Source organism: Pseudopodoces humilis, chromosome 1 (assembly GCF_049639895.1).
Source record: "Pseudopodoces humilis isolate 2021_Gansu_Grassland_sample_001 chromosome 1, ASM4963989v1, whole genome shotgun sequence".
Taxonomy (NCBI): domain Eukaryota; kingdom Metazoa; phylum Chordata; class Aves; order Passeriformes; family Paridae; genus Pseudopodoces; species Pseudopodoces humilis.
This window is the reverse complement of record NC_142200.1, coordinates 106,484,887-106,509,458: the sequence shown is the minus strand read 5'-3', so window position 1 is coordinate 106,509,458 and position 24,572 is coordinate 106,484,887. Positions and strand designations below refer to the sequence as shown.

Sequence of the window (24,572 nt, the reverse complement as noted above, 5' to 3'; positions counted from 1 at the left end):
CAAAGCAGGTTTAAAAGGAGGTAGTCTATTTTTATTTCTTTTCTAAAACTTATTTTAAATTAAGGAACACAAACTCGTGCTTGTAAAACCTTACAAAAAGCCAGGCTTTCACACACCAAGCCCCTTTATTCTACCCACAACTCCTTCCCACCATCCTTCTTTTCCTCCATCCCCCGTCCCCACCTTTTCCCCGCCCTCTCCCCCCACGGGCTCGCGGCGGGTCCGCCGGGCCGCTCGGGGGCGCTGTCGCGGCCACGTCCTGGCGCGCGCGGCCTGGCGCGGCCTAACCGAGAGGCGCCTCCGCCCCACCGCGTTCGGGGCTCCGCTCGCCCGGGGCTCCCCGCCCGCCGCTGCTCCGCGCTCGGGGCCGCCCGCCCGCCGTCATGAAGCTCGTCAGGTGAGCGGGTGGCCGCGGATGGGGGCGGATGGAGGCGGATTGCCCGCGCCCGGCCGCGGCGGCAGCGCCGGCCGAGCCCGCTCGCTCAGGGCCGCCCCGCGCTCTACCCCCACTGCGGGCGGGAGCGGGAGCGGGCCGGGATGGGTTGTGCCCGGCCGCTCCCGCCCCGGGACTGCGCGGGTCTCTCGGCGAAGCCCCCTTCCCCTTTTTGGGGGGAAACCCCCCGGCCTGGGTTAGCGTTGCTTTCCTGAGATTGTAACGATTTTTGAAATGGATCCTTCTTTGTACAATAATGGCCGTTTCGCCTGGAAGTAGATGCTGGATCCGGCAGTGTGTCACTCAAGCGTCCCAGCTCCCGGTGGCTGGGCAGGACGTGGAGTGTGTCACTGAACATCCCCAGCAGAATCTGTGAGCGCCGTGTTTGGGGGCTCAGGATGCGGAGCTGCTTGGTGCTGCCTGTCGAACGCGTACGGCTTTATGTGGAAGTGAACATTGGGGTTTTTTAAAACAAGTTCTTAATTCCCAGGTTTCTAATGAAGCTGAGCCATGAGACTGTGACCATTGAGCTGAAGAATGGGACGCAGGTGCATGGAACGATCACAGGTACGGCAGGACGGGAAGATGCAACAAAATATTCCCCGTTGCCTTTCGGCGGACAACTGGCAGCCGCGGCTTGATTGAGTTTTTTGTCCTGTGCTCCCTCTTGCGGGGACCCGCACAGGAAAATTTTGGAGATGGGCTTTGTAATTTATAGCTTTGTGTGCAGGCGCGAGGTGTGTTTGTGTTGCACAAGAGTCTGGATATTGTCGGGGGTTGATGGGAACAGTGGGGAGTTGTGACCAGCCAGCTCTCCATAGGCAGCCACGAAAGTACTTGGGAATTTCAGTGGGTCACGAATTGTCTTTGCTGTGTAGTAGTGGATGAGTGCATCCGTGGTCAGAGGTTTCTTTGGTTTAAAGGTTCTGCTGGGAGCTGTAAATGCGCCGTAGCACTGGGAGCCTCTGAGCCCAACTGCAGCTTTGCCTGCAGACAGGCTCGGGGGGAAAGAAGCGAACTCTTCCAAACTTTGCTTAGTGGTCTCTTAGAATTTTAGTAGCACGGTCACAGAGTCACAGAATGGTTTGGGTTGGAAGGGACATTAAAGATCAGTCAGTTCTAACCCTTTGCCATGCACAAGGACACCTTCCACTGGACCAGGTTGCTCAAAGCCCCATCCAGTCTGGCCTAGAACACTGCCAGGGATGGGGCATCCACAGCTTCTCTGGACATCGGATGTGGTCTTAAATTGGTTAAATTTTGCATGTAGGCAGTTCTAATCGAAAAAATAAAGTTAATTATTTCTGTTGAGCGTGGTTTTCGTTAAGGCGAATCTAGATGGAAATGCATATTTGCATATGTTTGATTTCATGAGAGGCGGGTTTGAAAACGCAGAGCTGCGTGTGGGATACAGGGCAAAGAGGAATCCTGGCCAAGAGCATCTGCTCCCGCCCTGTTGCCAGAGGTCTGGCCTGTCGGTTCTGGGAGTGCCTGATTGCCAGGTGCTTCTTTCAGAGCTGAAAGCCAAGCTGAAAGTTGCAGGGAATTCTGTAGGTTCATTATGTGGTTGTCACCTATTAAAACATGTGCAAGCTATTTTATTTGCTTTAATAACTTCAGTGAGGGACATTGTTCTGAGTGTGTTCCTGTGAGCTGTACTTAGCATTGTGTTTAATGAGGCAAATCCTCACAGCTGAGCTGAGGAAGCTGCTGCATTTCCCTTCCCAAATTCAGCCCCAGGCAGCTTTCAGAAGCTCTTCTGCCCAGGCATTCTTGGAGAAAAAAAAAAAAGATACCACTTTTGTTAAGGTTGAATTTTATTCCAGAGGATTCCTGAGGTGCTTTTTTGACCAGTAGCAATCTGTGGGTATTTGGCAGAGTTCAAAACTGGCATTATTTTGCAGCCAGGTCCATCAGCTTTGATTAAAGCTGACTGAGCCACCTCGGTGCCCGATTGCAGCACGCTCTGCTGAACCCAGCCAGGTGGGAAGCAAGCACACTGCTGGGCTCCTGACCTTACTGCTCTTTCAGGCTTAATTGTCGAGCAAGGCCTCTCATTTTCTGCTAAGAATCTGTAAAAACATTGCACAATCTCCTCTTCCTCCCCGTGCTAGGGCAGGAGCAGGGATGAAGGGGCAGGTTTTGTGTAATGCCCCTCATACCAACCAAGGGACTGGGTCGGGTGGAGCTGTGTAAAATCCAGAGGGAGTGGGAGAGGACAGAAGAATAAAGACACTGTCATTTTGATCTTCATAACTGGGGATCACATCCCACCTAAAGCTCTAGATATGCAAAATAAAAACTTCTGGGTTTTTTTTTTAATTGATTGTCACAGTTGTTACACAGTACATGTGTACAACTGAGATGTTTTTTCCAGTTTGGGATTATGCATAAAACAATGTAGTGTGCACAGTACTGATTCCATACAATTATTACGTACTCACTGTTCTCAGAGTTTGTAACCACAGTGTTCCTTGCAGTGGGGTATTTTATATGTTTATATAGAAAATTCATTCTGGTGTTCAGTGAATTTTATCAGAGAGTAAATGTTGCTTTTGTGGTTGAATTTTCCTAAGGCTTACAGAAAAAGGAAATGATCCAGGTTATTTTTCCTCCTGCAAGGTTTGTTTTACTTCTTTTAAAGGACTACAGATTGGTATTAGCCTTTTGTAAGAAGCAGTAGTTTAGTTGTTGTTCAGAGGAGTTGTTTTAACCATTTACAAAGCAGCTATTGTCAGGACCTGGATAAAGATCTCTAACCATGAGGAGCTAAAGGCCTCTCATGGTAACTGGCATAATTCAAGAGAGAAAAGAGATGTGGTTGTATTCTGTGACAGGCTGAAGTAATTCATGAGTGGTAGAAGCAGGTCTTGATGAACAGGATAAATCTCATTTCATGTGCATACTTAAAAACGGGTAACAAGAGACCTCATCCCTGAAATCAGGCTTGTGTTGTTTCAGGAGTGGATGTCAGTATGAACACACATCTCAAAGCAGTGAAAATGACACTGAAGAACAGAGAGCCCGTGCAGCTGGAGACACTGAGTATTCGAGGGAACAACATCCGCTACTTCATTCTGCCAGACAGTTTGCCTCTGGATACTTTGCTAGTGGACGTTGAACCAAAAGTCAAGTCCAAAAAAAGAGAAGCAGGTAAGTTTGTGCTTTTCCAGTCTGTGTTTGTTCTGCCTTTGTGTGCATTTTAGTACTGTGAGTCTGAAGATGTCTAATTTGAGTGTCTGAATATCTGCATTTGGCATTAAATTCCTTCATCGAGGGTTTGACACAGCACTGGCTCAGTCTGCCTTGCCCACCTCCTTGGCATCTGCAGAGCTTCATTCACGTGAAGTTGTGTTACGGCTTTTTGTGCATCTATTTTTAAAAATGTAAATGTTTATCAGCTTGAGTAAGTCTTAACCTATCTGAGTCTTACAGTTGGCACCCAAAGAAATTTACACTTCCTCTTCTCCAGGTGTCTGTTTCCCTAGTTTGTTTGAGGAGCTTCACACAGATAATAAGTACAGGACAGCATCTCAAATGGTGCTGAATGGTTCACTGAAATTTGGTGGGGGGTGAAAATGGTATCTCTGAATTTTGAGAGACTTAGGAACCTGAGGGAATAGAGGCTGTATTCCAGTGAGCGCATCTCCAGCTTTGGCTCCCAGTAGTGTTCCAGTCTCTGCTCTTTTACTCTTCCTGGAACTTTCTTTTCAAAGTGCTGCTGAATAAAACTCCTTTTCCTTAGAAGCCTAACAGCATAGACAGTAACTCAAGTTTAATCCACACTACTAAAGATGAGTCTCCAGTAAACCCCAGGAAATCAGCAGCAGTATATATTTTGCCCACCAGTTAGTCTGTGTGTTTTTAAAACAGTGAGCTGTAAGTGAAAGCTAACTGTGCTTTAAAATCATGTTGTACCATTTCTCCTGTAATTAGTGTTGAAGTATGTGAGTGTGCAGGGTGTTCTGCATTGGTGAAGAACCTTGGCTGTGCAGCACCAAGCGCGAGCGCTGCGGCTGCTGCCTTGATAGGGAATGAGGACAAAGCTCCCAAATGGGCTTTGCTCCTCTCAAGTTCATTAAAAACAATCTGACCACACAGAGAAGTGAGTGTGGTTGGATTGCTTTTTTTCCTGAACCTCATGATGTGTGAGCAAGAACAGCCCTGCTTGGTGTCAGCTTTGGGGAAAGTACCCATGATAGCTCCAGTTACCTTGGTTTGATGCTCCCTGCATCCACAGTGTGCGGAAGCCCGCTCAGACCTAAGCTGTGCTGTGCTTTGCCTTAATCCATAAATTCCCTTGGTTTCAGAAATGTAAAACCCTTGCCCTGTCCTTGGCAAGTGGTCAGGAAAGGGCAGAATGCTGGCTGGGGTGTGTGTGCCTTGGATCCAAGCGTGCTGGCACTTGGTGAGCACTGCTGCTAGTGCTGTCATCTTCCAGCTGAGGTTCATGCTTCCATGGATTTTACAGGGTTGGTGTATCACCAGCAATATATGACACCTTGCTTATGTCAAATTTGTCCTGTGTCTCTGCTCCTTATGTCTTTTGCATTTCTAACCTCTGTCCCAGAGTAATTGTCACAGCCTGCTCCTTGAATGTGGGTGCTGGTGGGTATGTCCTAGAGAGCCACCCACTTCTGCAGAATTTTCAGTATATGAGCCCTGCATTCACAAACATCTTTGAAATGAACCAATAATCTAAAGTTTGTAGAGTGTCCTTGCAACCTGGTGAGTCACATTTCTTTGAGAAAGATGTGAAGGCACATTTATCATCTTATGGATCATTATTCAGCAGTTGCTTGTGGCCTGCACTGTCCTATGATTCTGTCTTCTGTTTACAATTAAATACCAGTAATTAAAACTGGCAGCACACAGTCAAGACCTTTGCTTTGGAACCACATCTTCAATTGGCAGAGGCATCACTGAGACCAGTAGGAGCTGTTGGATGCTGGGATCCTTTCAAAATGCTGACCTTCTATATGATGGGTTTGGGAATTTCGCAGCATGTCAAAATATGTCATTTCTCTCTGAAAAACTAGACTGTGTATATGTATATATGGGGTTCCTGAAAGATTACCCAATCATTTGGGAGCAGCCAACAGTTTTATGCCCTTGTTTTCTGCAGTGAAACCAAGGACAGTAGTCTTGGAAGTTGTATACTGGAAGAACTAACACAAAAGACATAAATATTGCCTGAAACCTAAGGAGCATTGACAGACTTAATGCCTAACTTAATGTCTTATCACAGGAAAGGAGTGTGATTAGACTCAATACAGAATGTTTTAACCAAAATGAAAGTGTTCCTGGGTCTCACTTGATTTACGCTTTTCCTTTTATCTGCCAAGTTGCTGGAAGAGGCCGTGGCAGAGGCCGTGGCAGAGGCCGAGGTCGTGGAAGAGGAAGAGGAGGCCCAAGACGATAACTTCTCATCATGCAACTCTTACCAAATTCTGGGCAATGCAGGCTATTTTTTGTACAGGTCTTGTTTATGGTATCCATTTTTAATAAACTGAAATGTGAAAAGGTGTCTTTCCTTTGTTAGCAAAGCCTGGGGAGGGAGGCAGTGTGCTGTTTCTGGGGCTGTTGGACTACATGGATCTTCGTTGTCATTGTCGAGATTTTGGCCACCCCTGGAGGCTGTACAATTCCTCTTGCTTTTTGCCCCAGAACAAGAGACTTGTGTTGTGCTTTAACAATGTTTGAAATTAATCCCTCTTCTCTAAGGCACTTGCCATCTTCTAATGGTTACATAGTTAAGATACTGTGTTAAGAACCCCTGTCCCGTGAGTGTGTCTCTAATACTGTTCTTTTCTAAAGTTCATAGATAAAATTTTAATGTTTTCTATTACATGAAGCTTGCAATTTAAACATGTTGCTTTCTTTATAAAACATTTACACAGGGAAATTAACCAGGTCCATAGAACTGCTGGATTGTTACATCTGATGATTAAAGAATACCTGGATATAAACTTTGTCAAAGCTAATTATATGGCATACTTTTGTTTGGGTGGGGCTCGTAAAGCAGCTTTATCACAGATATCTTCTTAGTGTACTTCAAGTACGTCCCTAGAAAATACAAAGTACAGCACAGTGCACAGATGTATACTGGAATTGGAAGCTTTCTTCTGGAGGTGGGAGAACTTGTGCAGCTCACACGCATGTGCATATATATAGATATATTCATATATAAATATATATATATATTCACTGCTTTGCTGGACACAAATACAAAAGAAGCTGTGTTGGCCGCCATTTATCTCCCAGTGCCATCCTGCTGATTTATTCCCATGTAGGAAAGCAATTGTCACATTCTCATTGCCAGACTTCAGCAGTTTCACCTGTTGATGAAATGCAGATGTCACTTCAAACAATGAGTATGCTGAAGTGTCTTGAAGGGTTTGGGGGTATTTGCTGGTAGTTGGTGCAGGAACATGCTTGGTTGTTCATGCTTCCACAGAGGCAGTGCTACAGCAGTGGAAAAGAATCGCCTAATCTTGTGTAATGGGCTGATGTGCTGGTTAATTTGTGCTAGCTGGCATTTTGTGAGCTGCTCTTCTCCTTCTCACCTCTTTCACAGAGGCCACTTTAAAGCTTCATCTTGTTACAGAAGAGCTTTTTTCCCCAAATCATTGTGGAACCTCCCAAGAGCACTTTTTGGTCAATATAGCACCCACCATTCTCAACTCTATAAATAGCTGCTACAAATAATGGTTGCTGCTGTCTTCCAGAAGTGCCCAGTCACTGGTGACAGGGGTAAGGTCTTCCCAAGTCCAGCTGTCAGCTTTCATGCAACAGTTGAAACTCGTTCCCTCTTCAGTCTCTTCCTTATAAAAGTCACTAGTGCTCCCAGGGGTATGCACATGGTGGATGCTGCCACCAGCAGCCCGATCACCGCCAGAGCATAGCCTGGGTAATCCTTGGTCACCAGCTGCCCCTGCAAGGGAGAAAAGCAGTGTTGGATCTGTGGGATCTGTCCCAGAGTCGGGCCAGGAGCAAAGTGGTGTGCATGGAACTAAGCAGCACCTCTGAGAAGCATTTTCAGTCTGTGGCAGCCCACAGCTGTCCTCTGTTCTCTGTCAAATCATACACACTGAAAACTGACAAGAGCAGAGCTGCTGACAACAGGATACAGGGAAACTTCAGCAAGCTTTGGTAAAGAGCAGGTTTTGGCTTGATTTGTGTTTCTTAATGAGGTGACTGGGCCCTGACCTCTGTCAGGTCTCTGTTCCCCTCCTGCAGCCTGTGGGCTCATGCTGACACCCAGTCAACAGGCCAGGCCCACCATGAGTCCCAGATTGGCCATGACATGAAAACAATTATGTGCTTTGTTCCTGCATGATGGAAACATTTCCACAAAAGGTTATGAAACCAGTGACTACTTATCCAGTAATAATTGCTCTGTGATAAATGCACAGTCCAGTATTAAGCAAGTGCTCTGGCCATGAAGAAAAATGTATATGGAAATTATGAAAACTATTTTTTCCAGCAGCAGCTCAGTTCCGGTAAAGTACCACTAATTTTGTTCAAAGTAAATGCAGTTTGAAAGTAGGGGGTTTGGGTCTTCAACATGAATGAAATTTAATTCTATGAAGGATTGATTAAGAATCATAGAGGGAAATTAGTTGATTTTATGGAATCATTGCATCATCACTAAGTCAAGTGTTTTGTGGTTTTCTTTCCACAAAGGAAAAATCAAGGGATGCCCCTGACTCCAGCTGCTCTCTTTCAGAAGGGTATTGTGTGGAACAGTGTGGTTAGGAAGAAAGTTTGTATCCTTGCAGGAACTAAGGAGAGTTGAAAACAGAAAAAAAGCCCAAACCCAAAACTCTTATTACCTGTGTGGCATCCCATGCTTGGTATTGCAGCGTTCCTGTGAGGATATAGTCGGTGAGGTAAAAAATAAATAGGCTTATAATGAGCAGTGGACTAACAAAAGCCCACATAATTTTCCAATACCAGTTTGGCTTGCGTCCAATCATGGTGTAAAGATCTTTCTCAAATCTGTTCAAAAGAAAACCAAACATTTTTGTGAAGAAAACCAAATGCATCTTTTTGAGACTGGCTGTTCAATCAATACTTCTGAGTTACTTCAAAAACCACCTACAGAATCGAGTATGTCAGATGAGAGAGTACAGTTGACCACAAATGAGCAGGGAATTGCTATCTGAAAAGCTGGCTCACCAGAATCATGGTGAGGGGGGAATCAAAAAAGCGAGGTTTCCAAAAGAATCCCAGGTTACAGAGAGTAGCTAGAAATAGGTGCAGCAAGAAAGTTCTGCCTGAAGCGTAAGCTCGGGCTGTTACTGGTGTCAGCTGACAGAAGCAATGATGCTGAAGCAATGTGGAGAAAACAACTGGATTTGCATAGCTGGGTGTTCTCAGACCTGAGTGTCTTTGAGGAAGTACTGACACTGGGAATGGTACCTAAAATCTCACAGGAGACCTGGATCTGACTTGAAGGCTTTGAACTCATTAGGGAGGAAATACCCATGTATGTGCCTGGACACCTTCTGTGCTGGCAGACTTAACAAAGCAAATGCCAAAACCTTTCCTTTCATCTGTTTTCAAACACTTTTGCTGTTCAAAACTCCTCCTGATTCCAGAGCTTCCTTTTACCCACAAGGATTGACTTGGGAGACAAACAATGTGTGAGGCAACCACCTTTGAAACCAGACTTACTAGCACTCAGCTCATGCTGGATTCCTCTCATGGCAGGAGCAGAGTTTTGGCAGAAGTAGCTCCTGACACCAAAGACAAGAGCAGAGAGCTGTATGTACAGCTCTTTAGTACTCCCCTGCCAGCAGAGACGTTGTCAGCCCAGCCTGGCCCCTCACAGCTCTGAGCCAAGGCCCTGTAAGGGGTCTGCAGGGCAGGGGAGACCCCCACCCCCTTGCTGATCCTATAGCACAGGAGAAACATTTATCCCAAGGCAGTATTTTTATTCTTGGCCCGTGGTTGCTCCCCTAGCTGTCCCACTGGGAAGGAAGCAGGGCTCCAGCTTTTACCTCCTTATCCCATAGATGTAACACACAGCGATGGTTTCCACCAGCACAATGAGCAGCAGGGAGAGGGTGGCTGCGTAGTCGTTGAAGATGTCAAACCAGTAATTTCCAGCCTCCATGGTGAAGATCAGGCCAATTATACAATTCATGAAACACACAACACCTGCGTGGATAGAACAGGGATTCTGCCATTACACCTGGAAGTTTGTTTAGGGAAAACATCATGCTACTTGTGACTAAGAAGCTGCTGGGATTTCTCCTGAGCAGCTTTCTCTGAGGAGGATTTCTTTTCCCCTGTGGAAAAGACTTTCTCCTTTGCACGTGTGACTCTTGTTTAACTGCTGCTCCTTAGACCTGCAAAGTCACAGGACATCACCCCCAGACATGGCCAAGAAAACCAAATCTTAGCTACAGCCTTTTCACACATGCATGCAGCATCTGCTGTTGTCACTGGGCATCCAGCCAAAATGGGTTTTAAGGCAGGACAACTGATTTCCATGACCAGAAAGAAGCACGTATTTCTTTTGAACACTAAGGTGGTTCACAGTTTTCATAGCTGGGATACTGGCGATGTGACTGAACAGCTAATTGCTACTCAGCTACACAAGTGCAACTATTACCATTTGTGTCCTTTTGAGCTTCGCCAGTCAGCACACACGAGTCTGAAGGAGCTGGGATGTGTCGGGAAGCCTGGAAATACACAGCCACGGCTGGCCTGGTGCTTTGGGAGCTCCCAAGGGAAAGGATGGGCAGGATTTCACAAGGGCAGGCAAACCCTTCCAGCAGCATATTTGCTATTCCCTGTTCCACCTGAGGTCAGAGAGTGGAGTGCCACTCCACTCAACAGCAGTGGGACACCACAGCTTCTGCACTCTCACCCCCAGACCCACGTGCTCAGTGTGTGGCCTGTGCTGCAGCCTGGCAGGTGCTTACCTGAGATCACCTCCTTGGGAAAGCGGGAGGCAATGACCTTGCTGTCGGTCAGTGGTGTGAGGATGGCAGCCGTGTTCCCCAGCATGCTGCCAATGCCCAGCATCAGCAGCATGAAGAAGTAGAGCACAGAGTACAGCTGGGGCACCTCCATGTTTTTGATCGCTTCTGAATAGACTATAAATGCCAGTCCCGTGCCCTGGACAGCCTGACAGAGACAAGGGGAGGAAACTGAGCTACAGGCAGCTGCTCAGCTCGATAAAGGACATATGACAAAGGAGAGTGACCCTGTGTCATGACAAGGTACACCTGAGGTGTGGCTTTGCACAGCAAAGGCAGGTGAGGTCTTCAGTTTATCCCACATGCATGGACACTGGATGCTAATGACTCAGGTGAGCCCCTGCCCCACCCTGAGGGGTAGAAATGATCCCCAGCCCTGGGCAGGCAGCTCCTGGGCTCACGTGGGGTGTCTGGGCTCATTGGGAGCAAAGGAGACACCACAAAGTGGCAACTCACCGTGTCTAGCTCAGCTTCCAAGCTGCAGTTTTTAATCTGTGGTGCTAATTGTGCATACTCCTGTGGGTAGGTGGTCATGAGGTAATCTTTCATCTCATTGAGGTTGTCTGCTGTTAAAGAACCTTCCTCCAGGTCAAAAGCATTCAGCAGCAGCAGGATCACCCTAGGAAGGATTAGAGGAATTTAATGGCTTTCAGGCCCAGGACACCTCAATCCCTTTTCTCCATCAGCTCTGTGGGGATGCTTTGCTGGCTCCAGGGCTTCAGTCTCCCTGAGTGAGGGCAGCACTTCCAGCACAGAGCTGGGACACGGGCAACCTTGTGCTCATTTGTGCCTTGGAGGGAGCAGCTCCTGCACCCACACTGCTGCTCCCAGGCAGGTATTTTGGGTGCTGGCCAGTGCTGGCTGGTGTCTCTTCCCCTTTGCCCTGTGGTCTCACGTCCACACCCCACCAACTTTAAAGTCTTTTGGCAGCAAGCAAGGACTAGCAGCTTGGTTTCCTCTCTGATCAGCAGATAGATTGAAAGCTCTAAAAATATGAGCAAATGTGTAACTGCCGTGGGCCCTGCGCCAGGGACTGCACGCAAGCTTGCAGCTACAGGACACAATCCTGCAGGCTGCTGGGCACTTGCAGAGCAGCACAGCCAAGGAGGCTGAGCTCCTGGAACTTAAGGACTTAGCCTTAAAAAGGGGGATCTGAACATCACTGCATTAATTAATCAGCTCCCCCACACTCCCTGGAGCAAGAACACAGGGAAAAGTGCCTCCGTGACTTGCCCAGGCAAGCTCATCCTCTTGACCAGGCCTGTGCCTGGAAGCAGCACCCGGGTGTCAAAAGGCAAAGCGCTCTGACCTTTCATCTCAGGCTTCATTGCTTTGAATAGCTCCTTTAGCTTTATTAGAGCAGTATCAGCTCTGGTCTTGGGGTAGTGCTGGCAGTGCTGCGTGCTGTTATTTATTTACCTCCCCCCTCATCTGCCCAGAACCACTTACAGCAGAAAAACAGCGAAACAGTGGGCTCTTACTTGTTGATACAGCTCTCATAGTTAAAGGTTGCCTTGAAGCCGTAGATGGAGAAAGTGACAATGCTGGCAAATATGGAGGTGGTGCTGTTGATGAGGGACACGATGATGGCGTGTCTCTGGCAGTTGTTGCTGGGCTCGTTGTAGCTGGCAAAGGCGATGAGGCTGCCGAAACCAAGGCCCAGCGAGAAGAAGATCTGCGTGGCAGCGCTGATCCAGGTCTTGGGGTTTGACAGCTGCTCCAGCTGCAAAAGCCAGATGAGAGAGCAAGACCATGAAGTTCCACAAAATGCCCAGCACTGCCCCTTCCAGCCTGCAGGAATGGGGACAAGGGCAGGGATGGGGCCCTTTGTGCATTCATTACAGGTCAGGGGTGGTTTTGGGCAGGGTTATGCCCAATAATAGGTTATGCTAATGGGAAGTTCTTTTTCTGCAGGAAAAAGCAAGCAGCTTATGGGCACCATGGCAGCCTCCAGTCACTGCCAGCTGAGGTTTCCATCCAGCTGCCAGACCTATGCTACTGCTGCAAAAATTTTAGGATAAAAAAAGGAGGACCAAGACCTTTTAAAAACTTAGGTGCTCATTAACTGATAACGTTTCCTGAAAAATTTAATACAGTTTTTCTGTACCTTTGGTGTGAACATGTAGACAAGCCCATTCACAGCTCCATGAAGTGTTAATCCTCTGATGAGATATATGATGAGAACACAGTATGGCAAAGAGGCTGTCACATAGACAACCTGGGGAAAGAGGGTAAAGACTTTGGTCTAAAGAATACATTAGGCAAAGCTAATCTGCTATGTCAGTCTCACTTTACACAAATAATTTCCATTATTTTGTTTGTTATCCTGTACTTAAAGAAATATTATCAGACAAATCTAACTTTATATTTACATTTTAGGGAAACAAATTTTTAATAATACTGAAGACCTGTGCTACTGTTCCAAGCATCTTCTCTTTGACTGGAAATCAAACAAAAATCTAAAATATTTGCAGCATTCACAAACTCAGTTCATTTGGTGGAGTAACACCAATTCACAACTATCTACCAAAAACTCATTAGGCCAAGATCATTCATCATTTGCTGTACAAGGAAGGCAAGCAGAGCTAATAAAAGGTCAAAATCAAACTTGAATTTTATCAAATTGAATCAAAATTTAATTGAATCAGTTGCAGCAAGTTTAAGAGGTTATTACTAGTTTACAGTCTCTTGGCTTTCTGTATTTGGCTAAAACGATTTGGGGATTACAGCCCTCAGTTTGCTGCTTAGTGCAGGCTCAGCCAGGACACTGGGGTTTTTCTCCCCGCTTCCTCATAACTTCTGCTGTAAATAAAAGGCAAGCAAAAAATGCCCAGTAGATGTCTTGTTTTTCTTACAAAGACCAAGGAATAGACGTCTCCTGACACGGCTCTGCTGGGGCAGACAGCTTTCCTCATGGCCAGCAGCCTGACAACTTTTGCAGAGACCTGGCTGTGTTTAAAGGACTTCTCCGGATTATTTTTTCAGTATCACTCAGTGTTTTGATGGATCCTGCTCCAGCTGCAACTTGACAGGGCAGTAGGGGCAGCAGAGCTCGGTGCTCCGGCGAAGATGCCGTGAGCCCAAGGAACAGCAGCCATTCCTTCCTCCCTGCCTGTCCGCGCTGTGTCCGGGCTGGGCAGGGCTGTGCCCCGCTCTCACCTTGCCGGTGGAGGCGGTGCCGCGGAGGATGCAGAGGTAAACCACGAGCCAGGCCAGCGTCAGGCACAGCGCCTGCTCCCACTGCACGCTCCCGCTGGCCTCCAGCGACGGAGAGATGTTCAGGGTCTGCCGGTACCAGAAGTACTGCGTGGACGATGTCTTCTCGCACTCCTCCACGTAGCCCGTGCGGTTGCTGTTGAGGGGGCAGGTGGCCCAAGGCAGGGGGTCCTGGCAGGAAGGGGCATGCGGTGAGTGCGGACCGGCAGGGCAGGGAGAGCCGGGCTGACAGCGGGCAGCAGGGAGGATGGTGGCAAGGGCGACTTTCTGCCCGGGCTTGCCCCTCTCTGCACGCTGCTGCCCAGGGCTGGGGAGGACCCTCTGCCCTGGGAATGATCTCTTTTGACACTGTTCCTTGGGAATGACCCTCTCCCCGAGGACTGATACTTTCTCATCCTTTCCCCTGGGGATGATAATTTCTGAACCCCCTACCCAAGGACAGATCAGCTCTGTCCCAATTCCTTGGGGGTGACCGGACTGAGCCTCTTTAACCCTCTCCCCTGGGGATGACACTCTCCAAGCCTCTACCATGGGGCCAGGCCTCTGCCCTGCCATCAGACAGGTCCATCCCAGGATGCAGGACACCCTGGCACCAAGGCACATGTGACCAAAGCGTCACAAGCCTGGCCTTGACCTGAATCCCATGGTGAGGAAAAGATAATGGCCAATGACTCTGGGAAGACCATGGAGGAGGACATCACTGCCTCACTTTTCCCTCCAGCAAAGCCCTGGGTTTCTGAAGCATTTGACTCTCCTCCACCTCCCCATTCCCAGCTGACAATGGTGCCATGAAACATGCAGCACCAATGCAATGACCCTCTGCAGCCACAGTGGGGCCAAACTGGGCCATTGGGAGCCCACACACCTGGAAGGAGTGGAAGAGGTACCAGAAGGCCCAGGCATTTATCACGTTGTAGTACATGGAGAGGAAGAAGGAGACGACAACACTGGCAACTCCTGTGGATATGGAGGGAGACACTTGGTCAGCTGAAAACCCCAAAATTCCCAGGGCTCCGTAACATCTGTGGGGTGTGAGAGCAGCACCACCATGGCTGACAGAGGAGAGGTTTTTTTCCTGCACAGCCATGCACACAGGGCATGTCCCTGTCACTGTAGTTATTGCCTCCTCCTCCTGCCAGGACTGTCCTGAACTGGATTTGATACTCTGGGCCCTGGGGAATGAATATTCAATGTATCATTAAATATAAAATGTGTGCTTATGCAAATTAATGATAGCTTGGGTTTTCAGAGTAATTTAATAACAAAAATGTAGCTAAGAGTGGACATTGGTAAATGGTAGACTGGAACAGTAGGAAATTAAGGCACCATTTTAGCACTCATGTTGAGCTTATTGGGAAGGTGCTTTCACGGTCAAAGCCCAGTGTAGGCAGCCTCAAGGGCTGGGTTTAGCACTGGCCTTCACACCATGACTTTGGCAGTCTTCCTCTGAGTCCAGATCCAACATTGCAAGCTGGGGTCTGGCCCCAGTGGCCAACAAGGGACCGGGTAAATGCATCAGCCTGGTGAGACTCAGTAAAACCTGAGCTCCCACCTGGCTCTTCTCTCAAAGACATAGCTCTCCAATCTAAAATCACCCATGTTCCCTGCATGTGGAAAATAAAGATGGAAACTGAGAACATACCAACACCACAGAGGTAGGGGCTTATTATTTTCCAGGCACCGATGCTGCCCTGCCGCATTCGCTGCCCCACAGCCAGCTCCAAGTACAGCAGTGGCATCCCCTCAGCAATCAGCATGATAAGGTATGGGATCAAAAAGCCACCTGTGAGAACAAACCCAACAGTCAGCCTTCAGCAGATCAGCAGCAAGATGAACACCACATTGCCCTGTTTGTGTTCAAATCACACTGTCAGTGTCCCAGAGACTGGCTGGGTCTGGGTTCTGGTCCTGTCCAGGTACCTTGAATGCTGAGGGCACAGCCCAATCCTGAAGGACATCTCACAGAGGTTTCAGGCAGCGTCCCAGAGGCTGGTGGGCATTGACTGCCCAGGCGCAGGGAATTTTCCGCAGGGACTTGGCAGGGCTGGGATTTCTGCTGTTAAACTGTGTTGGTTGGCACTGCCCAGATACATCCAGGAGGTTTGAGCAATGCTGGGGGCTGGGGCTGTTAAAGGGTAACCAACCACCCGCCAAACCTTGTAAACGATAATGAGATGAAGAAGACAAGGGAAAGATTTACTTCACTGTGGGGTGTTCTGCCGCACAGCCAAAGTGCTCAAAGAGAAGGTAACAGCAACGTCTGTGTCAAACAGACTTCTGTTTCAATATATAACAGAGTTACATATTGAAGTCTGGCCTTGCTTAAAAATAAAAAGTAAACAACCAAAAAACCAAACTAAAAAGCTCCCAAATCCCCATGTTGAGCCCACAAGCCCCAACAAATGAATGAAGGCTTTTCCCCCAGAGCCCCACTTGTGGGAGCAGAGCCTGGGACAGAGGCGTAGAGACTCTTCCTGCATGGGGCTGCTCATCTCTGCTTCCCTCCACATGGAGAGCCACAGAGATGCTCCTGTGGAAGATGAACAGCAGGAATGCGGAGGTTGACAGTGAGGAGAGGAAAAGGACCTTCCCACCCAGAAACCAGGATATGCTTTGGCTTAAATTTCTGTTGGAAAAAAATAAAATCCTTGTATTCGACCTGGGGCTCACTTCAGAAAGAGCGGCTGACTGAGTTAAAAGCTGGATTTTTGTGAAGGCTTCCCTGATTCCCTTTTTACAGCAAGCCAAAATATTTACGTAAATATATCTTATTTAGGATTTAATCTGTGGCATTAACATTCCTTGCAATGGGCTCTGTGCAGCGCCGTGGAGGAATGAACTCTGTGCAGCAACTGAAGCAAAGATCTGGAAATAAACACAGAGCAATAATCCGGTTTATTCTGGGAATTAATTTCCCACCTCCCAGCTCTCTTGTTATTAACAACCCCTTTGTTACTCTGTTAGATAACTTCCTATGCTGCAAGGGAGCTGTTGGAGGTTTAAGAGCTCCTGCAGCCGCTCTGTGCCGGTGGGGTGCGAGCTGCCCCTGCAGCCACTGAGGGAGTTCTGCCATGTACCACAGCAGAATCAGCATCAGGCCCTTGCAAAGGTTTTCCACCCTCCCAGCAGCGCTGCCACATGTTTGGCCATGTCTGTGCCACCTGGCAAGGAGAAAAAATGCCTGAAGGCATTTCTTCACCCCAGTGTCCCCCCGCAGCTGGGAGTGCCAGGGCTAAGCCTCTGCCCTTTGCTCTGCATCCTGTTTGCACACAGCTCTTGCTCTTAGTGCTACTCTTCCCAAAGAGTGTAACCAAAATGTCTCACACAAGTGACTTTGGGCAGCCGATAAACCAGCTCCCTCTCAGCTGTGAATCAGCAGAGCTTTACTCAACTCCCTGCCCATTGACACCGGTTGCTCCCTACGGTGTCGCTGTCTGCAGAAACCAGCCCCCAGGCCAGAGACCTGCAGCTGGCAAAACGTGCCCTGGAGGAGCGTGCTCTGGCTCTGCTCAAGGCACTGGGCTGGCTCCTGCCCGGTGCTCAGGGGTTCCTCGCCCAGGGCTGAGCGCTGCTGAGCGCCAGCTCCGCTGCAGACCCAGCCCAGCCCCGTTCGAGCCTGGCCCAGCCCGCTCAGGGACAGAGGAACTGCACCAGAGGTTTGAATCCCCCCTGCCCTCAGGTCACTCTCTTCTTCAGGAAAGCAGAAGGAGGAGGAGGCGGCAAACTACTGATGAACAGAATGACATGTTACAAAGTCTGCAAATACTCAGGTTACAAATACTCACTATCATTTGCGATAAGGGCCCTATTGCCCTGCTGTGCCGACAGGGACTGGCTCTGTGCTTTTCTACAAGGAAGATGCCAAACAAGCTGGTGTCCCCCCTAATCCAAATGCCTGGCATATCCAGCTTTTAAGTTCCTGAAATGATGTTCTGTATGCGTGGCTTTTGTGAACCCCTGGAAAGCCACAGAATCATCTTTAAGAAGACAGTGAATAAAACAATTACGAAAAGCAAAACCTCCTGTCAGGAGTTTTAATTTCACAGTAGAAAGAGCTGCCTTTCCTCACATAAGTGGTGAGAAGAAAAATAATGGAAAGACATCCTTATAAAACATGTTTTTCAGAAAATACTTGGGTGTATCACAGAATCATAGAATAGTTTGAGCTGGAAGGCACCTTTTAAAGATCATCTAGTCCAAAGCCCCTGCAATGAGCAGAGAATATTATTTAATCTTTTATTCAGGTTAACCAAATATTCCAGTTTTGGTTACATTTCAGAGAATTTTCACCATCTACTACAATACAGATGGCTGGTTAAAAGAATGACACAAAGCCCCCAAAATGTCCAAGTTTCACTGTCCTTCAGGATATCTGCCATGGTGGCTGCTAGTGAGTTGATCACACGCAGTTTGACTGTGTACAGAAATGCATTTTAGTCTGTGCTAGAGTTTGGTGTCAGACATGAAGTCTTTATCCTTAAAGCATGTGTAGAGGAATACACACAAAATTAATCTGAACTGTCCAAGCATCAGCCACTGCAGCATCTATCTTCTACTGACACTTCACCCACCATATTATCTGGATTTTTCTGACCTGGTCCCACAGGATAGCTCTGATGCAGTCTCAGTGCTAAGATGGCTTTTCAAACAGCAGCTCCTACCACCACAAGTGCATTCAGAAGTAAGCTACAAGCTAACAAAACAAGCATAAAAGCAAAAAAAGCTGTTTAACATCTCAGTGTTTCTTCCTGAAAGGAAGAAAAGGCAGGAGACCAGAAGCAGATGAGGCAGATGTTCACCATGTCCCTTAATGCAAGATTGAGACAGGTCCCAAATTATTACAACAGATGAAGTATGAGAAGCAATAAAACACTTGGTTTTCTTACAGAGAGCCTGTAAAACACAGTGGTAGCTGAACACTAGAGGAGATCATTAATACTGGTCTTTAATTAATCCAATTAACTGCCTTTTGATTTCTAAGGAAGAACGGCTGTGGCTTGTATATGCCACAAACATCATCTTCCTTCAGTTTGAACCAGGAGGAGGATAAACTTTCAAAGAGGATTTCAAAAGTGGGGGTCTTTTTGGTTGGTTTATTTATTTTTGAAGGACAAATCAATTTATTCCTCATTTTCAAAAGTTCCTGGGAGGCTTTAGCTGTGGAACTCTTGATTAAGGCATTTCAGCCAACTTCAAGGCAGATGTGCAGCCAAGTTATCATCTCCTGAAGTAAGGCTTTGTATAAAAGACTAGATATTAATGAAAGGTACTTGAAATAATACAGATGATCATTAAGTTAAATGAGTGTAATCATCTCCTCTTCTCGGTATTTTCCAAGTCCCCACAGATGAATGTACAAGAACATGAACCAGTTTCTGACACCTTCAGAGTGATTCAGTGGGGCAAAAATACAATAAATTAATACTATGTGTATCTATATCTCCCACTCTACCTCCATTTTTTTAGAAAACATGAACCTTCCCACTGTTTCACTGCACTTACAGGTATATTGGGGCAGCTGTCAGGTAAAAACCTAATGCTAAAGAATACATAAAATAAAGCCACAATAAAACAGATTGTACACCAACAGAAAGCCAGACCTCCTACTCTGTCCTGAACCTTGCTGGGTGGACAGAGCATTAACATGGACAATATACTTTTGGACTTAAAGCTTGCCCCCCTCCTCCTCGAGGGAAGCAAGAAAATGTAAACCACACTTACCTCCTCCGTACATCTGACATAAGTATGGAAACCTCCACACATTTCCTAGCCCCACGGCATAGGAAATGCAGGCAAAAACAAACTGTAGGGGATTGTCCCATAAGGGTCGGGATTTCTCCATTGCCTTCTTGCAGGCAGAGGTTTCAGCAGAGCCTCCTGCCTTCACTCCCTCAGGTATTCTGCCAACCGTGCCTCACACTCCACGTCAGTCCAGCTTGGAGGGGAGGGAAAGGCGGAGGAGCTACGCTTGCCAATTCCCTATCAAGCCTTTTAATTACTAATCTTATTAACAGGCACATACTGAAATAGGAATGCTGGTAAATAGATTATAGACACACACACAGAACTATAAAATTGGTACTTTGGGTGAATAGCTGCTTGGGTTTTGACTGGCATTTCTGGGAAGGATGTGAGCTGACGGATTTTTATTGACTTACATGCCAACTTGAAGCTGTGAGGAAATAACACTGGGGCTGCAGTTTGGTTTTCGAAATGGGACACTCCTTCCCCACAGGGCTCCCTTCCTACCGAGTGGCATTCATGTGCATGAGGGCACCAGCTTGAATTTGATTACACAGAAGATGGGTTCCCACACCATTAGGACTGGGTTTAGAGACTGTCAGTGCTTTTAGGGTAAGAAAAACAGAATCCTCAGACATCCATCACTGTGCCCTGGTGCTCACCTCAACCAACCCAGCACGCTCCCCAGTTCCAAAAGCAGCTTTGAAACTGTCCTATCAGCCACACAGGTCCCCAACCTGGTGCACACTTGACACACTCAAGTTTGACCCTCCCAGAATACTGCCTTCCGTCTACATACTCTGCATGTGTGTGCCAGTGTGAAACAGCCAGTCTCTTTTCACTTACCTTCATGCTCAAACCCTACTGCTGCAGGTGAACTTTTCTGAGGGGTTGCCATTTTAAAATACTTTCAAGCAGCAGGAACCAAATACAAAGGCCAGAGGAAAAAGGTGTCTGTGACCATTGTGGAGGCAGAAGGATCTAGGGGGCCTTTGGGTTGTCTGAAGGTACACTGAGGTGCCAGGTCCCCTGCCAAGATACACTTTGAGCTCAACCACTTTGGATAGGTCTCCCAGTGAAGGAGGCTGCCAGCAGCATCTGCAGCAATAAAAAGTAGCTGAGCAACTCCAGGGACTCAGCTTCTTTCCTCTATTTAAACAGTTTTATTCCAGGGCACCTTTCAGGACCATTTTACAAGCAAGGCTCGCTCAGTTGCTGTCAATCTTATTCCTCCAGTGCCAGGAATTTGCTCCCTGCCCGTGCTGTGTGTGCTGCTCCAGCATCCCATTGGGCACTGACCGAGCTAAGGCCTCCAGCTGTGGGTGTGGGTGAGAACCCCAACCCTGGGGCCTTTGGACAGGAGCCCAAGCTGCAGAGTGTGTTGTGCAGTGCTGCTGAGCCCAGCAGCAGCACTCTGGTGGACCTGCTGACCAGCCACCTGTATTACCAAAGCCACAAAGTGGGACACCACTTTTCTGTCTGCTAAAAAAGGTGATGGCAAGAGGTTTACATATTTCACATATGTGCATCCATTCTTCAGGGTGTGTTTTAGTGGTGCTAGAGATGCAAGTTGTCGTTGGAAAACATCAGGGGGTGCTAAAGTTGCCTGTAGTACAGTTTTGAGGGAGTCAGTGTCTTTTTTTGCAGTTATCTGTGCAGTTCTTGTTTTGCCTGCAGAACTGCAACATGCCAGCTAGCCCTGACAGTATGTCTCACGGGTATAACCTGCTGGAAGGAATAATCCAAGGTAATTTTAAATCCATAAGATGTTAAACTGAAAGACACATACAGAGAATATGAGTTGTCCCACATCATGAAAACTTTTGCAAATTATTAAAAAGTCAAACACCTGTCCTTGGCAGTGAGATTTTTTATAAATTATGTGTATTAATAGCTTACAGTATTAAACAGTTTGCTTTTAAGGACAGCCTTGAAAAAATAGCACATCAATACCACTTGGGATGCTTCTGTGTGAATAGATTACTCCTACTGATGAGCATCATCAAGTTAAAGATTTCCTTGGATCTGTACCTCCTTCCCATTACATTTCAAACTAGTTTACTAATGGACTGGAGGAGATCATGCAGGCAGAGAGGTGTGATGTCCTCGTCTCGGGTCAGGCCAGATCAGGAAGTTCAGGTGGAATGAGATGAATCCCTGCCTCTCTCACAAATGTCAATCTCATCAGTAGCTCAGATCATAGACTACTGTGAGTTTTTTTAAAGGTGTTCATGCACATAGGCACCCAGCAAAGTGCCTTTCATCTAGTGGCTTCTTGGGACACACACTTTAAATATATTTAAATATGTATTTAAACAGACAACACTTAGGAATTCTTGCTGTGGGACTTTTCTATACACACCTCAGATTATCAATATGCTATTTCTGATGCTGTTCATGATTTTTATCTCCTTTGAACTGCTTTCATTTGGGTTAGGGAAGGGTTTGGGATTTATCTTTAAGGACAAAGACAAGCCTCTAATAGACATATGCAAGAAATTTTAATCATCTCACTGTTCATATTAAAGAAGGATCAGAAAGAATTTTTTCTTCCAGTACCCAACAAATTTGAGATGTGGGGTTTGGCAGAGTGGTTGAGAAGGGCAGGGATTCATCTGAACAGCAGACCAGACTGATGAGACCAGACTGATGAGACTGCCCAGGAGAACTGCCCTATGCAATCCTAATCAGAAGCTGATAAACAAAGCAAAGAATCCAATTTCTCACTGAAGCAAAACCTCAAGTACTTAGGTGAAGGTATAAACTGAAAACACTGGTCTTGTGTCTCTTGATGCCAGTACAGTAAAAAGCCGAACGCCTCTCCCAGCTACCTAAAATGCAGACAAAAAGGGAATCTGGAGTCCTAGCAACAAGTTAGGGACCATGATTTCAGGGTGTGAGAGAAGCTTAATAGTTTGATTGGCAAAAGTCATGGAAACAAGGGAAGAAATTCTACCAGGTAGCCTGGACTTTCATTATGCTACCTCCAACAGGTATCACTATACAGCTTAGACCTAAAAATAAACCCCCTGGGCTTTCCTTGATGAGCCAGACACTCGGGAGAGGAACAATGTGTCAGGAGCTCTGGTGTTTAGTATCTCCAATTCCTCGAGGCACTCACTTCCAAATGCAAACACTGCTAGTGTGTCAGGTGACTATCAAAGCAAAGCCATAGAGCATCTACAGCCTCTGCATGTATTTACTGATGCTGTCAAGGGAAGCAAATATGCTGACAAGGGAGTAGTAGCTTCCACATATGGGTTTTCTGTTGGGATTCACTGTTCACAGTCGCTACCCTAAGATGCCTGTTTCCTAACCTTAAGAGAAAGAAAGAATCCATCTGGATTTCCAGATTTTTGACAACTCATAGACCATGACAAGTGTTGGGAAATTGCTCTATGTGTAATTGGAGATTACGGTTACTCCTCTAAGCTGTTACTAGGATTACAATTATTCCTTCCATTTTAACACTACTACTTGCTGCTCAGTTCCAACTGTTGATGATACCCTTAAGTTCTGTACTCTGAAGTAATTTCCAGCCTCTTAATCACCCTTAAAACTGTTTCACTTTATCTCAGCCTCCCAAGAAAAGCATGCCTGAAAACAGTCTATTTATTTTCCTTGCTTTTCTTTAGCATCACAGATCTATTGATCTTCTGACTGTGATTTTTTTAGGGTACTCAACCCATAAAATTGCAATCAATGAAGTTTGGATTTGCAGAATTTCACCTAATTCACCTGGACTTCAAAACTGACCTGTGTCAAATGAGTGTCAGAAACAGGCATGTCACTGAAAGACAGCTGGATTACTCAGTTAGTTCTGCTTGTCACCTTCCACTTCCCACTTTCTCTGTCAAAGCTGGCCTGCAGTCAGGGGAGGTCTCCAGGTAGCTCTCTTATTCACCAGCAGCTGTCAGTCGTGACCTGCCCTGCCACAGTCCTGCACCAACCACTCTGCATCACCATGACTTACCACAGACACTCCAAGGCACTACATCAACAAGTTCCTAAAAATAATAAAAAAATAATTAACAAACAAAAGTTTCTGTTGAAACAGAATGACATGTACCTACCCACCTTTATTTGGAGAAGAGCTGACTCCAAAGAAGTTGCCTAATGAGTCAGGATATGTCCAACAGGAGACCCTTCTAAGGAGAGCATATCTAGATGTCTTCAGGGAGAGTCTGTAGGCAGCCAGAGGAGGGCTGGAATCCTGGGACAACACTTTTCCTGGGACGTTGTCAAAATTAACAATCATAGGATAACTCCCTATGCACATTCTCTGCTCAAAGTCAGTTAAAAAATAACTATGGTAACAATAATAATAACAACTCTTACCTGCTCATATACAAACTTACCTTCAAATTACTTCAAAATGTTTTAGAAGGCACATCCTTCTAGACCAGGTCAAACCATCTAAGCTTGATCCATTCAGCTGATACCCCAACATAATTCACATTTGCTTCCTGAGGCAGTAAAGATTTCACTGTGGTTTCACAGCATTTCATATCACACAGAAGTCAAGACCTGTCCTTGATAATGCCAGAAAAGGGAGATCAGACTAAGGAATCTTACAAACATTTTGGCTGGACTGAAATCTAAGTTCCAGGCAGATGACTGTGTTTCCCAAAAGCAAGGTATGTGGGAAATGTCCAAATTTCAGCTGTTTTAAATACTAGTCTATCAAACAAGAAGGTGCATTTGCAGGTTAAGTGTCAATGTATGTATTAGTATTCACTTTAGGACATTTTAAAAATGGCTATTAGCCACAAGAGAAAAACAGGTTAATGAGTACTTCATGAACAGTTAAAGATCATTGATTAATATATGGTCTCATTAAGATGGCAACATGCAGGACTGCTGGCTCATTTATTAACAATCCTGAAGTCACTGTTGGAACACAGGGCTGTTGGCTGTCAGAGTCAGTACTAGCAAAGCTGAGATGCCTAGATCTCATTCCTATATTCTTCAGTCTGCAAGAAAAACTAAACCAAAACCAAAAACCAAACCCAAACCATCCTGAAAGAGATATGATTTCTGCAGACTAGCCAGTTACACAGAAATTTTCTTTTTAAACATTCCCTTCAGGCATAACTAGGGAATTAACAACTGAAGTAGAAGTAATGGATGATGTCTATTTGAGCAGTACAAGGAACAAAGGTTGCTAAAAACAGTATTAGAATTTACAC

The 24,572-nt window shown here is 46.5% G+C and overlaps 2 protein-coding genes across 2 annotated transcripts; one reads left to right on the top strand and one right to left on the bottom strand.

The window, feature by feature from the left end:
• Positions 1-262: 262 nt before the first annotated feature.
• SNRPD1 (small nuclear ribonucleoprotein D1 polypeptide) lies at positions 263-6,402 on the top strand. The gene is made up of 4 exons (XM_005519044.2): positions 263-397; positions 924-1,000; positions 3,395-3,586; positions 5,779-6,402. The coding sequence occupies exons 1-4, from the start codon at positions 384-386 to the stop codon at positions 5,853-5,855; spliced, it is 360 nt and encodes a 119-aa protein (XP_005519101.1). The 5' UTR covers positions 263-383; the 3' UTR covers positions 5,856-6,402.
• A 73-nt stretch (positions 6,403-6,475) lies between these two features.
• On the bottom strand, positions 6,476-19,522 carry SLC6A20 (solute carrier family 6 member 20). Its single transcript, XM_005519045.3, has 11 exons — positions 19,363-19,522; positions 15,284-15,424; positions 14,507-14,598; positions 13,585-13,812; positions 12,533-12,643; positions 11,907-12,148; positions 10,882-11,044; positions 10,369-10,573; positions 9,439-9,598; positions 8,269-8,434; positions 6,476-7,367 (listed from the first exon to the last, which is right to left on the bottom strand). The coding sequence occupies exons 1-11, from the start codon at positions 19,481-19,483 to the stop codon at positions 7,218-7,220; spliced, it is 1,779 nt and encodes a 592-aa protein (XP_005519102.2). The 5' UTR covers positions 19,484-19,522; the 3' UTR covers positions 6,476-7,217.
• Between the last annotated feature and the right edge of the window lie 5,050 nt (positions 19,523-24,572).